This window comes from Pagrus major, chromosome 9 (genome assembly GCF_040436345.1).
Source record: "Pagrus major chromosome 9, Pma_NU_1.0".
Classification (NCBI taxonomy): Eukaryota; Metazoa; Chordata; class Actinopteri; order Spariformes; family Sparidae; genus Pagrus; species Pagrus major.
Genome location: NC_133223.1, coordinates 20,638,538 through 20,654,367, shown reverse-complemented (window position 1 = coordinate 20,654,367; position 15,830 = coordinate 20,638,538). Strand labels below are relative to the sequence as shown.

The 15,830-nt window shown below is 42.6% G+C and overlaps 1 protein-coding gene across 2 annotated transcripts in view; it reads right to left on the bottom strand.

The window, feature by feature from the left end:
* Positions 1-15,830, bottom strand: part of dip2a (disco-interacting protein 2 homolog A) — a 104,150-nt gene that overhangs the window by 37,506 nt on the left and 50,814 nt on the right. For both annotated transcript variants that reach the window (XM_073473759.1, XM_073473760.1), the window contains exon 2: positions 4,874-4,945. In XM_073473759.1, the coding sequence (XP_073329860.1) occupies positions 4,874-4,945 (72 nt within the window). The remainder of the gene's footprint in view (positions 1-4,873; positions 4,946-15,830) is intronic.

Here is a 15,830-nt window from a genome sequence, read left to right as displayed (position 1 = left end):
GCATGACGCAGGCAGTGATTCATCCTCTGGCTTATGCAATTCTCTTTTGAGCTTCATTAAGTAACTTGTGGTTAGCATCAGAGGGGAAACCCAAGGCTACTGCCTGAAAGAAGGTCACGGTTCAAGCTCTGGTAAATAGTCTTCAATTCTTTTTAACTTCTGCTTTCTTATGAAATATGTAGGAAGGATAAATGCACAGGGGAAACTCAGAAATGAGACAATGTAAAGTATAACTAAATAAAATGAATATAATCCAGTTTGATCCAGATGAACTTCTTGGACTATTAATTATTGACAGAAAACCTCATCTTCCCCTCTATTATGGTATATCATATCATGCACATAAAATATTTTAATGCACACATAAATATGTAATATTTAAATGTAATAAATATAAACACGAACTAAAGAAATGCATCTTCCAGTCTTGCTTGTATTTCTATGTTTTTTTAGTCAGAGTTGGAGGATGACTTCACACACAATGGAACTGTAAGCTGTCAAAGTAACAGCGTACTACAACTCAGCAGTACATCCAAAAGTTTTATAGGGTATGTATTCCTAAGAGTGGGACAAAGATGAGAGTAAAGTATTGAAAAAGATGCTTCTGTAGTTCTGTGGCTCCGTCTTGATAAACAATACCAACTACAGTCATGTTGTTGCAGCCTCCTGCCGGTTTACACCTGAACTCTAGTTTCTGATCCATAAACATTGCAGGTATGCATCAAAGCAGCAGCACAACATATAACTACACACATTACATTTTTGTTTAGTGAAGAACTAAAGCCCCTGTGGAGCTGACGATGTGGGATGAGAACCAAAATCTAACTTGGAACATCATAGGCTCAGGTTCATGCTACATAGATGTTATGCAGAGAACGCAGCTAAACTAAACAGAAAGCTCTTTTCATTTACGTAAAATATTTGTCTTTCATTCCATATATTCTAAGGAAACCTGCTGCATTTGCTAAAATAGGCAGCAACAAAGACATTTAACCCTGAAAATTCTCGCCAGTGAATCCCACTTTCCATGTTCCTTGAATGTAGGGCTGCGATATGGCCTTAAAATAATATCACAATATTTGTAGGCCATATTGCGATAAGCAATATATTCATAAACTGATATTTTGAAATCTCCTAAAAAGCACTTAATTCATCGAACACAATCATCTTACACAATGAGATTTTGGATAAATAATCATCAGGGTATAGCACTTGGACAATTCCAGTAAATTCCCTCGCACACTTTTCACCTGTGCATTGATAGATTTATTGTAAATATTTATTATTAATTTTTTTTAAACTTTCTAATATCGTTATCGGATGCAAAAATCAAGTATCGGTTGGGCTCTACCTGAGGAGTATTTGATTCTTTGCACCGCGAAAAAAGAGAAAAGCAAGTGCTACCTTTGAATCAAGATCACTTGGAAAAACCACTGCCACAAACCACAGAGTACAAGTTGTCCAAATATTTGGATAGAACATAATAACAGCAATACAAACATTGTAAAAAGTGCTATGCTACGACAGGCCACCATTAGTAGGTGTAATCATAATCAGAACTGAAGTTAGCATATTGTCAGTTTTACTGCAGTTCTTCATGTGGCTTGTCTAAGTGATGACGCAGCTGTCCAAGAAGGGGGACGCTCTTGCACATGCACTACTTAGATCAGGTAATGACTGTTGTACGATGCCTACCACTTTTCGAGGCATCCTTCCCCAACGCAAGGGATGAATAATTTACACAAACAAGTTTAATTTCGGGTATCAGCAGTGATATTCCAGCAAATTCGGGCTGATGACACACAGTGACCGAGTGTGATGGACTCACAACAGGTCAGCTGAACATTTAGAGAGTCAAAGATGCTGACCTATCATTGGTAAGTGAGTGAGACTTAGCTAAAGTAGCAATAACTTGATTTAGTTAAAATGAAAACACCTAACAACCATGTGTGGAGGCAAAATGTGACAGAAACTGTAGTCACATTGTGGGATAATGGAAGGTCTACAAATCCACAAGTGGGTGCCAAAATTAACAGTGTAGTCAAAAAAGCATCTATGAGCAGACTCTGGGCGGCTTTGACGTTTCTGTGAAGTTGCAACTTTTACTAACCTATAACCAAATCAACCACACAGAGTGGCTGTTTCCGTAAGTATACCCATTAGAAAAGAGCCTTTTGAGGACAGGGTTCTAGCACGTCACATTCAGCCAGACAGATCCAGCAGCGAGCTGGCTGACCGGTCAGACAGACACCCGGCCAGCCAACCAGCCAACCAGCCAGCATCAGCTCGCCCGGCTTTTCAGCGGCAGCTTAGTGGGGATCAGTGAGCTCCACACTGTCAGCAACTCTCAGACAGCAGCAGCAGCACACACACCGAAATGCTGAGCAACATTCACACACGCTTCAACTAAATCTATCCAATAAGACGAGTTTCAGATATGACACAAGGCTCAATAAGGCCTGAGGACGTTTAAGGACTTAATACATGGACTCTGACACACACAAACACACAGCATCCCCTGAGCATGGATAGACACATCAATATATGCTGCTGGTCCCTTATAGCGCTCTGACAGTCCAGTCACACAGCAGCCTCTCCCCAGCTCCCAGAGGAGACAGGTCCATAAAACAAGCCAGGACGCCAGACCCGGTTGCTGGGCAGAACACACTTCAGAGACACACCACACTGAGCCAATCAGAGGCGGGCTCCGTCACAGCAGATGTTGTTATTGGTTCACAGCGAAACCCTGATGAATTTTTAGCACCTGTCTGATGCCAACACTTAACTGGGGTGGCTGCCGATGACACGTGCAGCGTGTCTAACTTCCTATAGAGGAAATATGCTTCGCTAATGACTTACATCGAGTTCACAGCTGTATGACATGAAACGAATGGATGTGAGGAATTCAGTCTGAAAGAGCTGGGACCCAGAAACTGCATCCACAGTCGGATAATAAAAAATAAAAAAGAACCATCAGTCAAGATACATTTTCACTGACATGGTACAAAAAGTCCTCCACAGAGTTCAATTTGATTCTGACAAACTTACATTGACATGCCAACTTTTCCCAAAAGTTTCCAGTAGGTCAACAGCTAAAGCAATTATTTACTCTCAAAGCTTGCAGTGAAACCCGAACAATAAAATATAAACAAAGGAAATTAATCTACACCCTCATAGATCTCAACAATCTGGCTTCATACACCAACTTTATTGCACTTGGCACATGCACAGCCTTATGACAACAGTGAAATATAAGGCAGTAAAACAGCTTATGAAATTTTGTATGGAGCTCAGAAGCCAACAGTCTATTGGTCTCTATTTCAATCCTGCAGTTGTTAAACCCTAACCCACTGATTCATTGTGCTGGGTGGATGTGTCATTAATTCTCATGTGTTGTATATGAAGCAACTCACCCACTCCAAAACCATCTATTTCTGCTCTACATCTATCATTTCCCTTCTTTAGGTGCTGAGAGTCAGACTGAATGGATCTAACAATGAACAAAAGAGAGAACCCGTGATAACAAGGAGGGAGATGGAGCAAGAGAAAGCGATGATCCGCCAAAGCTAAATAACAGGCCTGCTAGCTTCAGTGGAAAGCCTTGAACGAGCGGTCCACACCAGCCTCTGGTTTCCATTGAGGCTTGGTGCTCAGATAGCAGGGCCAAACCAAAGACTGCCATTGAACCCGGATAGAGGACAGAGAAGCATGAAGCATACAGCCACCACAAACCACCTCAACCTTGCAGTCCGCCCGAGGCTGCTGGGACCGACTGGCTGCACGACTACGGCTAAAAATACCCTGAATAGATCTATAAATGTGTGTAGCACCCCTACACAGTCAACAGACGGATCATAAGTAGCATTACAGCCGGGAAACTTTACGCCTCCCTGTTTTTCAAAGTTGATACCTCTCTTCTCAAACACCCACAGAACTTACAAAGATCAGTAGGCGCAAATACGCACGCAAAACAAAACATTCCTCTGAATAATTAGCTTTCAGTAACACAAGGTAGCTTACCTAAAACACATAATCACATCATATCAAGAGCTTAGAATGTGCCTTATGAGAGCAGCACAAAAAACACACAAAAAATATGAGACCAGAAGTAGACCAGTTATCCTACCAGCAGAGACACCTCTTATTTCCATCTACAGTCCGTCTTCCTCGCCTTAGTCGGTCAGGACCTATTTTAATTTGAATATATCATACTGTACAGTATGATATATGGTGGACACAGGTCTAAGACATTTACAATGGAGCCGAGGGTCACGGAAACTGAAGAATCAAGGACACACCAGCAGAGACATGTCTAACCAGATGAGTTAAGTATAGATGGCAAAAAGCCTCCACAGTATCCTTCATGACAACCTTATGACCACGCGATGTTCCCTCTGGTATCGTTGATATGAAACATATTCAATTAACTTTATTTAAAATGTGCATTTTCTTCAAGCAAATTCTGAATTGGTTTTGCTTGGCTTTTATAAGGTTTGTCTACATTTCAGGGTTTCATTTTTGATGAATCTTCTCTCTGCTTTTTTTACTTTAAAAGATGCACTATGTAGTTTTTAGGGAAGAGATTTTGAATTTCTTCTCCAAATACTACACAGTGCCCCTTTAACTTGTTTCTTCAAGCTGTAATGAGGTTTGTTTTATAAAAAAACAAACAAAAAAAAAACAGTAAAATTTGCTTTATGTAACTGAAGCTGCCCCTACAATCATCATTATCAACATAAGATACTTCATCTCACTCGGTTCGCTCTTGCAAGGACACTACAGTATGCCAACTGCTATGATAACAGGAAGCCGGAGCACAGATAAAAGCTGTTGTTGCTGGACAGTAAATTTCCTGCAGGCCTGTGAGTCTTACCTTGTATCTGTGGGATGTACGGTGCCAACAGCTTGCCTCTTTTCTTCTCATAGCCCTTCTGAGTGATGTCTCCTGTACAGACAGAGACAGAGGAGTACAGAGGAACAGACAGACAGAGAGAGAAGGGGTGGGGGGGCAGAGAGATGAGTCATTAGCTCAGCCTTGCTCTGGCGGTGGTGTGTGTCTGTGTGTGTGTGTGTGTGTGTGCACGAGTGCCTCAGGATCACACTGCCAGGCTGGTTACACTGGCACCACGGGGCACCAGAGGAGGGTTGCGGTAGCAGATGACCAGCCCTCACCCACTGGATGTCTCTCTCTCACATAACACAGAAAATGACCTTGCAATAGTTGAGAAATGTTGGCTGATTGATGTGGCAGTGAGGCAAAGTTCCTACTAAATACTTGAATGATAACATCGACAAGGCGAGGGGCATTTAAAAGATCGTTTGTCTGGTGCGCCTGGAACATTTTCCCTCCAAGCATTTTTACCAGAAGTAAAAATACTGCTGATGTCAGTATGAACTGAATCTGCCTCAGTTGTCTCCCCACACATAATTAAAAGGCGGTCTGTTAAATGAGATCGAGCTGCATGTTATTTTAATAGCTCGGTTTGAAAGGATGTACAAGCTTTTCCAAGCCTGGAATTTAACTACGATAAATGAAGAAAGAGAAGAATAACGGGGAGGGAGTCACAGAGAGAGAGGGTGAAGGTATGAGGCTAAGCTCTGTAGATGTCTGTAGCCTAACTGCTAATTTACACCAGAAGTGAAGGATAGACCTCGCAAGGTTAAAGACACTGATGTAAACAAACATGAGCCCAGCACTGCTTCTGTATTGGTTGCTTGTACTGTCGAAGAGAATATTATTATTTATTTATATTTATTTACTATTAGGTCCATTTCATAACAACCTGACGATGAAAGACACAGCTAAATTGATTGTGACTTGATTTATATGTGAGCTGGGCAAAGTTGCATCATGACCCAATAATAAAATACTCCATCATCATCATCATCATCCTCATCATCATCATCATGTGACACTGTTAGTGGTGTGTACATCTCAATTTGGCAGTATATATTTAGGTGTTCATCTCCACTCCAATCTGACCAATTCACATTAAATACATTTTAGTTGTCAGTTTTTATTAACTAACAGTTACAGGACAGCAATAAAAAGCCGGAACAGTTGAGAGCCATTTCCAAATTGGCCGATCCACGGGAATTGTATGCCTCCGAGCTGATCTATTCCTTTAATGGATGCCGGTGTGCTTTTTCTGACAGTTGTGTATGCAAAAAGATGATATCAAACTCATGCATCTACACTTCTAGAAGATTGCAACAAGGGCAAGGAGTCATGGCAGAGAGGAAGAAATGGTCCAAAGCATGCAGTCATTTCAAAAGGAAAAATCCAACATGGGCTTAAATCCAAGCAGGTTTGTCTTTGACCAAGTAAAGGTAAATTAAAACAAATACTGCTGTACAAATACTCTCCCATTTAACCTGTTTTAGATAATGGCAGACAGAGTGTTGCTACAGCTAGCTCTCAGGCTAAAGCCAGCTCAATTAAAACTGATCAGGAATCAATAAGTGAATCGATAAAGAATAGAACTGCAAAGCAGAATTAATGATGGCATTTATTTTAGTTAAATAGTATTAATTCCCACCCCTTATGTAGGGGTACCAACTCAGTTTTAGTGCCACAGAAATCCCTGGCCTCATGGATATAAAAATGATTCCAGCTTCATGTGATGAGGTATTCAGATTTTAAATTTTGGACAAAGAGCACCTGAGTCAGCAGATAGGATGAGTTGGAGTCACAATCTGTATTGGGAAAGAAAAAGCTGCTTCACCAACACACAGAGTATGAAATGGCCTTTTTTTTGCCTTTTTCCAAGAAGAAAGAAAGCAGCAAAATACAGCATCCCTGCGGTGTGACACAAAAGCTCATAACAACTGAACTCATCACTAAAGTGCCACCAAAATGCCAAAAATGTTGAAACACATCCATGTCCTCCTGGGACCTGCTCAAAAGGCAGAGAAGTAGGTCACTGACTGGTATTTTGGCAGCCTGTGGTTGATTTGGGGATGTAAGATGTCAGTGTGTTCCTGCATATCAGACACGGCTGTGGGCTGAGGCTGATGGGGTGGAGGCTTGCTCTTTGTGGACAAAAGACATATTGATTCTCTCAGAGAGGGCTGACTGACAGCACCTCCATCACTCAAACCATGACTGTGTACATAACTATGCTCCCATAAATGACCTCCAAGAACCTCCTTAAGATGGGTGTAAAAGGAAAACAAGGGCTGAGGAAAGACAGCTATGGAAGACGAGGGGCCTTGTGGAAAATATTCCAGTCAAAGTCAAACAGCCACTTGACATGACACATACATTGTTTTGGCCGGAAGCTAGAAAATACTTGTGAAAGTCACTGGAGCCTCATGAATAGGGATCACACTGTGTCCTTTACATTAATCTCTACAGGCGCTCAGTGAGGGCCATCAGGGTGGAGGTCAAGTGAAAAAGCAATAAGTTCAATAGGGCTATGTGAACAGAACAAATTGATTAAAACCCTTCCCATGTGATCACATTTCTTCATCTCACCATGGGGAATACTTTATTTTGCCTGCTTGCTTTAACCTGTATTAATTCACTGAAAGTGTACCGTATAAAAACTCATTCCCCAAGTCATAGGTTACATCTTAAGGCCATTCTTGTTGATGCCTATAACAGCAGGATTTTATGTACATCTTTTTAATTTCTGTTGAGAAATGGGTGCATTTAAATTGTGTACTGGTGCACCCAAATGAAAGAGTAGGGCACACCAGTGTAACCAGTGTAAAAAGTTATTCTGGAGCCTTGTGGTGTGTTTTGTCATGCAATCATATACAGGTCAACATGGATTTTTAAATCCTCATATGGATTTTGTTCTGATTTACGTTACAGAATCCCATCTTGAAGGTTGGAATGAAGGTTGTGGTTTTGCTGATTTATCTCTGTCGGTTCTCTGCTCCTCTTGAACACAACAGTGTGGCAGTGTGAGGGCAGGTGTTGTTGGTCACACTGGTTGCCGCGCTGCCCGCTGGTCCTGAGTCACCACTAACAGCTGAATGCCTGCACTGTTAAATGTCCAGGAGAGCTGGAGGCTAGCAACAATACAGCGCTGTCCACAGGCCGAGCCGGCTGACCTGACACTGACTCTTTCTGGTGATAAGTGTCTCTGTTTGTGTGTGCGTGTACAACAGTAGAAGACTGCGTGCATGCCAGCGTGTCTGAGAGGGTGCGCACCACAACAGCCAACCAGCCTGACAACCACACAATAGAGGGCTATTCTCCGCGTCGCTCCGAATTCTGGCTTGCGGCCTCGGTGTCCAAGCAGCCCCTGTTCCACACTGATCCATCAAGTTATGTCTGAGTGAAGCTAATCTTTTGATCTGAGAACAAACAGCTTCATCATTAAATATGGAGGAATGGACTCAAGCTTTCAGTGGTAAACAATGACCCTCAGCCAAACAAAAAGGTCTGAGGCACCACAGATCACATTATTTCCTGTCGGTGTCTGTATAAACAAGTGTGTTACTTTGCATATGTTTGCACATATATTTGTGTGTGCATGTCTGCATTCTTATGCATTCACACACAGACACTCTATTTCCCCTCTCTGTTTGAGCTCTGAGTGCCTTCGTGAGGGAAAAATGGGAGGATTCAAAGGTCAATAAGTGGCCTGCCGCCTGGGGAATAACAGAGGAGAGAGGGGATAGCGGGATGCAGGAAAAATGAGAGATGGAAGGATGGAGGGAGGGAGGCTTAGCACCTACACCAAATTACATCGACACGAGGGACAAGCTGCAGCTTACAGAATATTTACAACAGAGTGGGAAACACTTCATTTGCCCCCCCTCACCCTTCAGCGCTGACTACAGGCTTTGCCATGTAATTGAGCTGTAAAGAAAAGGGAAAGGGTCTCCAAACAAGCACCTGGGGGGAGAGGAGGGGGATGGAGTATATAAAAACTGAAAGCAAATGTGTCAAAGAGGGGAGGGGTGGACCAGAGAGGAGACATTTCTCATGTCATGATGGTTAGAGAACATCATCAGGGGCTCAGCTGGAAGAAGACTGGTTTTTCTTTCCTCATCAAAACGCAACTCCTTTGTTGCCTCCACTCTAACCTTCTCACCCTCAAGGACTCACTGTCCGCACAGCGAAGCATGCTTAGCATCCCAGTCATCTTTTGACCTCTCTTTTTAATAACCCGCAGCTGTTCTTGCCATCTAGTGTCCAGATTTTTTTGGGTATACTGATGCTAGTCCTGTAACACTCGCCTCTATCTCCATCCATCTGAGGTGACACGATTTTATTTCCCAGAGACTGGAGGCATTTTTATCTGGCACAACATCCAACATTGTTACCGTAAACATTCCTCTCACTGGGTGCTGAATCCAATTTCAAAAGAGAGACGGTCAATCTCAACAGTGACAGCAAGAGAGCCCGCTGTCCTCTGCTCTGTCGTATTGACTTTAATTGACTGATGGCTATTGAGCGTAATTGACTGATGGCTATTGAGTGGAGCTGTTCCTCGGATGAGGCCCATTAGAGAATTACCTTGCATCTGCCCAGACGGAGCTCTTCAATCGGGAGGGAAATACTGAAACACAGCACATTCCTGTACAAGCCAGCACAAACACATTAAGGGTAGATAATGAAGGTCTGAATGGAGATGGTGAGATTGGCTTCAGTTACGGTGCACGACTAGTAAAAATTAAGTAACATATATTTTCCATCTTATTTCAGAAAGCCAGACAGGGATGTCAACTGCTCTCAACAATGCCCGAGTATCATACACACACACACACACACACACACACACACACACACACACACACACACACACACACACACACACTCACTCACTCACTCACTCACTCACTCGTAGCTGAACAGCAGCAGCAAGGGCTTGACAATTACACAGCAATAGTTTCAGTGTCAAATGCTCAGCATCTGTGTATGGCTTCCCTACATAATTGTAGTTTTTTTTTAAATCATTTTTATTTGAATCAGGGATGCAACTTCATATTTTCATCGTTGGTTAATTCAACAGTATCTTCCTCAATGAATGGAATCACTGGTGGGTCTATAAATGTCAGAAATTTGTGAAAAACGCCCAGGATAATCTCCTAAAGCCAAACTGACATATTCATATGCTTGCCATGTCCACCTAATAGTCCTAATCTAAAAAATATTCAACTTATTATCATAGGAGATGAGGAAAAAAGCAAATCTTCACATCTGAAAAGGTGGAACCAGTGAATTTGGGGCACTATGTTTTTTTTAACGAAATGACTTAAACAATAAACTTATTGTCAAAAAACAATCATTTTTCTTTGACTGACTAATTGTTGTAGCTCTAAAATGATATATTAGACATAAATAAGCATTAATATATGATTAATGCAATGCTATATTGTCCATCTGCTAATCGAGAGTCCAGAATTCTTCTTTAACCTGAAATAAAACCCCTCTATGGTATTTGCCATACTGCCATACACCCTCTCCTCCTCAGTGGCAGAGCCAGAGATGTGGCCCCACCCACCTTCAATGTCAGTTCCTCTGCCAGGCTGACCCACAATATGCCAACACTGCTGCCAAGCCAGCAACCAAGCCGTCTGCCCTTCAGCCACAGAACACCACAGTTAAATATTTAGGCAGGGCAGCGTTTACTCTCCAGGCTGAATCCAATAAAAGCAGATGTAGCCAGCTGTCATTTAGCATTAGCTCTCTGGCATACAAATTCTGGTTTTGCACATTTGGATTAAGCTTTGGTGAAATCTTTTCCAGTGCATATTTGCAGTGGGCAGAGGAAATATATCTCAGGTGTGCATGGTCAGGTCTGTGCATTGATCCACTCATTCTAACAGAGGACATGAGCATAAACCTGCACTATTTATAGCTTTCCCTCACTTGTGTGTGACAGATGAAAAAAAATGTACCTGCTGAATAAGAGATATTTAAAGGGGCAAACTGAGAAAGAGCAGATCCACAGCACCGATTCAACCATGTCTAGCTTATTAGCCTGTCTACATGACAAAAAACACTCACCAAGCCGCAGAAAAAAAGTTAGAGTGTGCAATGACCACGGCAGACCCCTATTAAACTGTTTCAACACACACAGACACACACACACACACACCGGCAGAACAACTCACATGCTGAAGTCAGGGAAGTGAGCAGAGCAGTGAAGAGACGTCTTCGGCAGAGAGAGAGAGAGATGCAAAGACGTGGAGGGATAAGGAGAGGCTAACGGCAGAACACAGGCAGTCAGGTCAGCGGAGGATAACCAGCTAACAGGCTAACAGGTTATCTCTAGGAAGTCATAAGTCAGGACCATCAGCATCCTTTGTTTCCTTTCCTGGTGAGAGCAGGAGAATGAACGAACCCCATCTCCCTCATTCTCCTCTTCCCATCACTCCCCTCCCTCTCTCAAACCCCACGCTGCACACTCCCCCCCTCTTCAATCCCCCTCCTCCTTTTCCCGTTCCCTCTCCCTCACTCTTTCCATCCCTCTCTCCTCCCAGCGAAGGTCTCCACACAAAGCCAAACTAGGCTGCAGGATTAGGGTGTCAAAGCAGACCCCTGCCCCCCACCTTCCCACATACCAATCTCTCCCAAACCCACGCACTGTACAAGAGCTATGGAAGAGGCTTTCATTAGCCTGCTACAACACGTTTGTACAGGTCAAGTTGCAGAGCATGTTGTTTCCTTGTCAGGAAGAAGCATCCGTACTGATGCAGGCAACCACAGCATTAGAAGTAATGCTTGCTGCAAAATTACACAGACCACAGCTGGAAAATATAGAAGTAATTTATATAACACAGCTGGATGCACCGCCAGATCAAACCTGGAACACTGTCTCAAACCTCTAATGGCTGTAAATCGACTTTCATTTCCACCTTTGTGAAAAAATGTGACAGAGTGAAGGGTAAAGATTGTGCTTTTATTTTGATGTGGGAGGAAACCATTGCCCTGTGTTTAGACCGGTTGGAGATGGAGTACTACAGCAGTCCCAGCAGGCTTATCACCCATGTGTGTGTTTGTGTGTGTGCGCACTACTATTTCATTTTAGAAATGAAGGAGCTATTCACCCTATGGCAATAAGTTTCAATGAATAGCTGCATATGATTAGTCTTAATTACTGCTTGCTAGCACACACACACACACACACACACACACACACACACACACACACACACACACACACACACACTAATGGACTAATATGATCTCTCGAGCAAACGCCCACACACAATAGATCGCCTCCTCTGATTCTGAAGACTGAGATGGACTACAGGTCACCTTGTAGTCCACCTCACTTGAATGAGTCAGATCCACAAGTACAGATACAAGTAAACAGGGATTTAAGACTTATGAAATGATCAGCTATTGATTGATCGGTTGGATGAGTGGGAATGTACTATATAAATAACATGCCTTGATTAACGTTAGAGGCTGTAGTTTGGTGTTGTAACTGACAGTAATTGCACTGCATTATATTGATTACTATTCAGTTGCATCACATTGCATAAGGGTTTCTATTTTTTTGGCTACTTACAGTATGCACTCACACACTCATTAATGTAAAGAGTAGACAGCATGACAGCAGTCCTGGACCAGTTTACATCATGGTTTGAGCCGGGGCCAAATCATTTTAAGTCATACACTGAACGTAGCTCTCGGCTGCACACAGCATAACAGTACCTTTCAAATAAAGCCAAGAGATGTCATGATGTAAGCTCAAGGCTATGACAAATACAAGACAACAGATTTATCATTTTGTACAGCTCAAGTCACTCTGAACGACATGAATACACAGTGTAGGATCATTTATGTGACACACATCCTACTGGAAGGTTAAAGGCAGTCAGGGACAGGAGGAAAAAGGGTAAGTGTTGCAGCAAAGAGGGGTTGATTGAAGATGACAAGGAGCTTGACACTGAGAGCCAGCTGGAGAAATCGAAGGGAGGGGGTGGGGGGGGCAACAGGAGGAGGCTTTAGGGAGAATTTAGAGACAGAAGGGGGTGATGAGGAAAGAAAGGAGAGAGGAGGAAAAAAGGATAAGGAATAAAGGAGGATATGATTAAAAGGTAATGACTTCCTCTTCCTTTCACAAGACACACACACACACACACACACACACACACACACACACTCTGATATCCCTGATCCTAGAGCGCCTGGGCGTCTCTCAGTCTCCATCCATCAACTCCTCCAATCACTATGTCGCATCGCTTTTAATTAAGTAGTGCCAACGAATTAGAACACTGAACGAACCCTCCATTACCACTTTGCTAATACATAACCCCCTCATCACATATGCATACACACAGGCGCACACACACGTACGTGCACACACACACACACACACACACACACACACACACACACACACACACACACACACAGAGCCCAAAATCCCCCATCTATCCCCCAGGCTCTGTATGGCTGGTGAGCAGACAGACAGCGTGAATAATAAGACATTAGATGCAGCGCTGCCTCACTCAGGGGGCCCTGCAGCTGTGGACTGATTTGGGGGGCAGACAAGAGGGGGGGGGCGTAATTAACAGTCACAGATAAACACTGATACTGTACACATCAAAGGAACACACACACACACGTGCAATGCCTGCACCAGATCTCACAAAGAGACAGACGCAGATCAACTTGTGAACAAATATGAAAGCAGAGGGATAAGACGAGGGATCAGGCCGATGTCTCTATCGTGGAAGTATGGCGCCCTGTGAATGAGTGAACTGGTCACTGGTGTTGTATGTCTTCCTAGCACCAATTTGAGTTTGAGACCTAGAATGATGACATTATGACCAGTCCTCTCTGCGTCATTTACTTTAAGGTTTGGGGTTAGACATGAAGGTGCAACAAACGATTTTTGTCATTGTCAGTGTCGATTAATTGATTAGTTGTTTGGTCTGTAAAATGTCAGAGAATGGTGAAAAATCTGTTTCCCAAAACCCAAGATGATGTCCTCAAATGTCTTGTTTTCTCCACAACCCAAAGATATTCACTTTATTGTCATAGGGGAGGAAAGAAATCAGAAAATATACACATTTTAGAAGCTGCATGTCGATTTAAGTGGTGCTCCCAAATTTTGTGCTGGTGATCCTAAAATTTTCAATCAGAAGCATCAGTGCTACTAGAAAAAGTTAGTCTGAAGCCCTGATCAATGTAATAGTTGACAAATATCTAAATACATGGATGTGTGTGTGTGTGTGTGTGTGTGTGTGTGTGTGTGTGTGTGGCTGGCTCAAGTCCAAACATATTCATCTCCATTCCATTCAGACACACGTGATACTCAGACTGCTGGATTGAGCTTCACACTAGCTGAGCGATGTGCTGCTATTCTGGCTCTCAGCCAGAGCTTCATGATGTGTAAACATGCCTCTCGCCTACAAGGACAGCAGCAGAAAATCACACAGTGACTGATGCCTCTCTGACTGATAACAACAAAGAACGACACTGCAGAAAACAAGAGATCTAGAGCTGTTGCCTTCCTCAGAAATAAAGCCTCTTTTTAAGTGCGAGTTAATATTTGTTTTACTGTGTGAACAAATCAAGAAATGTGAGAAGTGACAATGAGAGACCCTCTCTTTGTCCAAGTCCTTTCATGTTGCCTATGTGTTAGTGTGTGTCTCTACAGTGCATGTGCGTGTGATTTGTGGAGCAAGACATCTGTGTGACAGGCGTGACGAGTGTGAGAGCCTCACAGTAAAGACTCTGCCATGAAACGCAAGAATCTGGTCACAGCCACCGAGTCTGCCTACAGCTACACTGTGATGGACTAACTACTGTATTTTACATGTTACATATAAACCTTACTGTACTCTCTGCTGGTTCAGTTATTTGATGGTGCACTTATAAATGAGCTGTTTCTCTCTTGAGCTGCAGAAGACCATGTGTGCTACTGTCATTTGGTGTCTGCACCAATGGTGTAGTTACAGAGCGTTAGAGCTCCACCGATAAGCACAAATAGCAAGACTAGTGCCTAACTAGCTGCTCAGACTAAAACTGGAGCTCCATCCAACTTGTGCTCATTCAAAAACTCACAGAAAATTAATGAAATATCCAGCAGTAATCAATTGAGCTAAAAGCAGCCTTCACACACCCACTGTTCAGTGATTAGGAGGCTGAAACCAGACTTTTTGTACTCGATCGTTATGCTCCTCATTGTGAGCTAAGAAGTCAAGTCAGGCAAAGTCAAACTCAGTTTCACTAATGGCCTTCATTTCAGGGCATCACGGCTCTATTCTAAAACTCAACAATCTAATTTGTCTCAATTCAAAAAGAGTCGAAAAACACAGAATGGCCTGCCCTGATGGGAAATCTTGTGCCATTGTGCAGATGCTATTCAACATGCTCAGCCACACATGCCGCGTGCAGTCCGACTGTTTTACATGCCTCATGGGACCTGTTAAATAACCCGAGCAGGAAACTAATGTTTTCACAGAGCAAGGCTCTGATTAAAATAGGGCTGAAAATTAGACTTGTTTGATACATTTAGCATTTTTTGATTTTAAAGGCAGTGCAATGAGACAAATATGGTCCAGATAAGCCTGCCAGATAATCATTACTGCGTTTTTGCCTTCCTTATTAAACCATACAGACAAAGTGACAACTGGAATGACACTCAGTAGAGTGCATACCTCCGCCAAGGCCCAACAATCCCCTTAACTTCAATGAAACCTTATCCAATATCACAAAAAGTTAATTTAAATCCAAAAGATCCAGATTTCTATTTGTATCTGCATCACATTGTACTCATTTATAGATACCAGCCACCTAAATACATCAGATTTTTTTTCTTTCATCCAGATCTATTCCCTAAAAATTAATGAAAATGTTGAAAAACATCCTATTTTGCAATGTTAAAGAAAGGGAGAAAAAGTTTTTA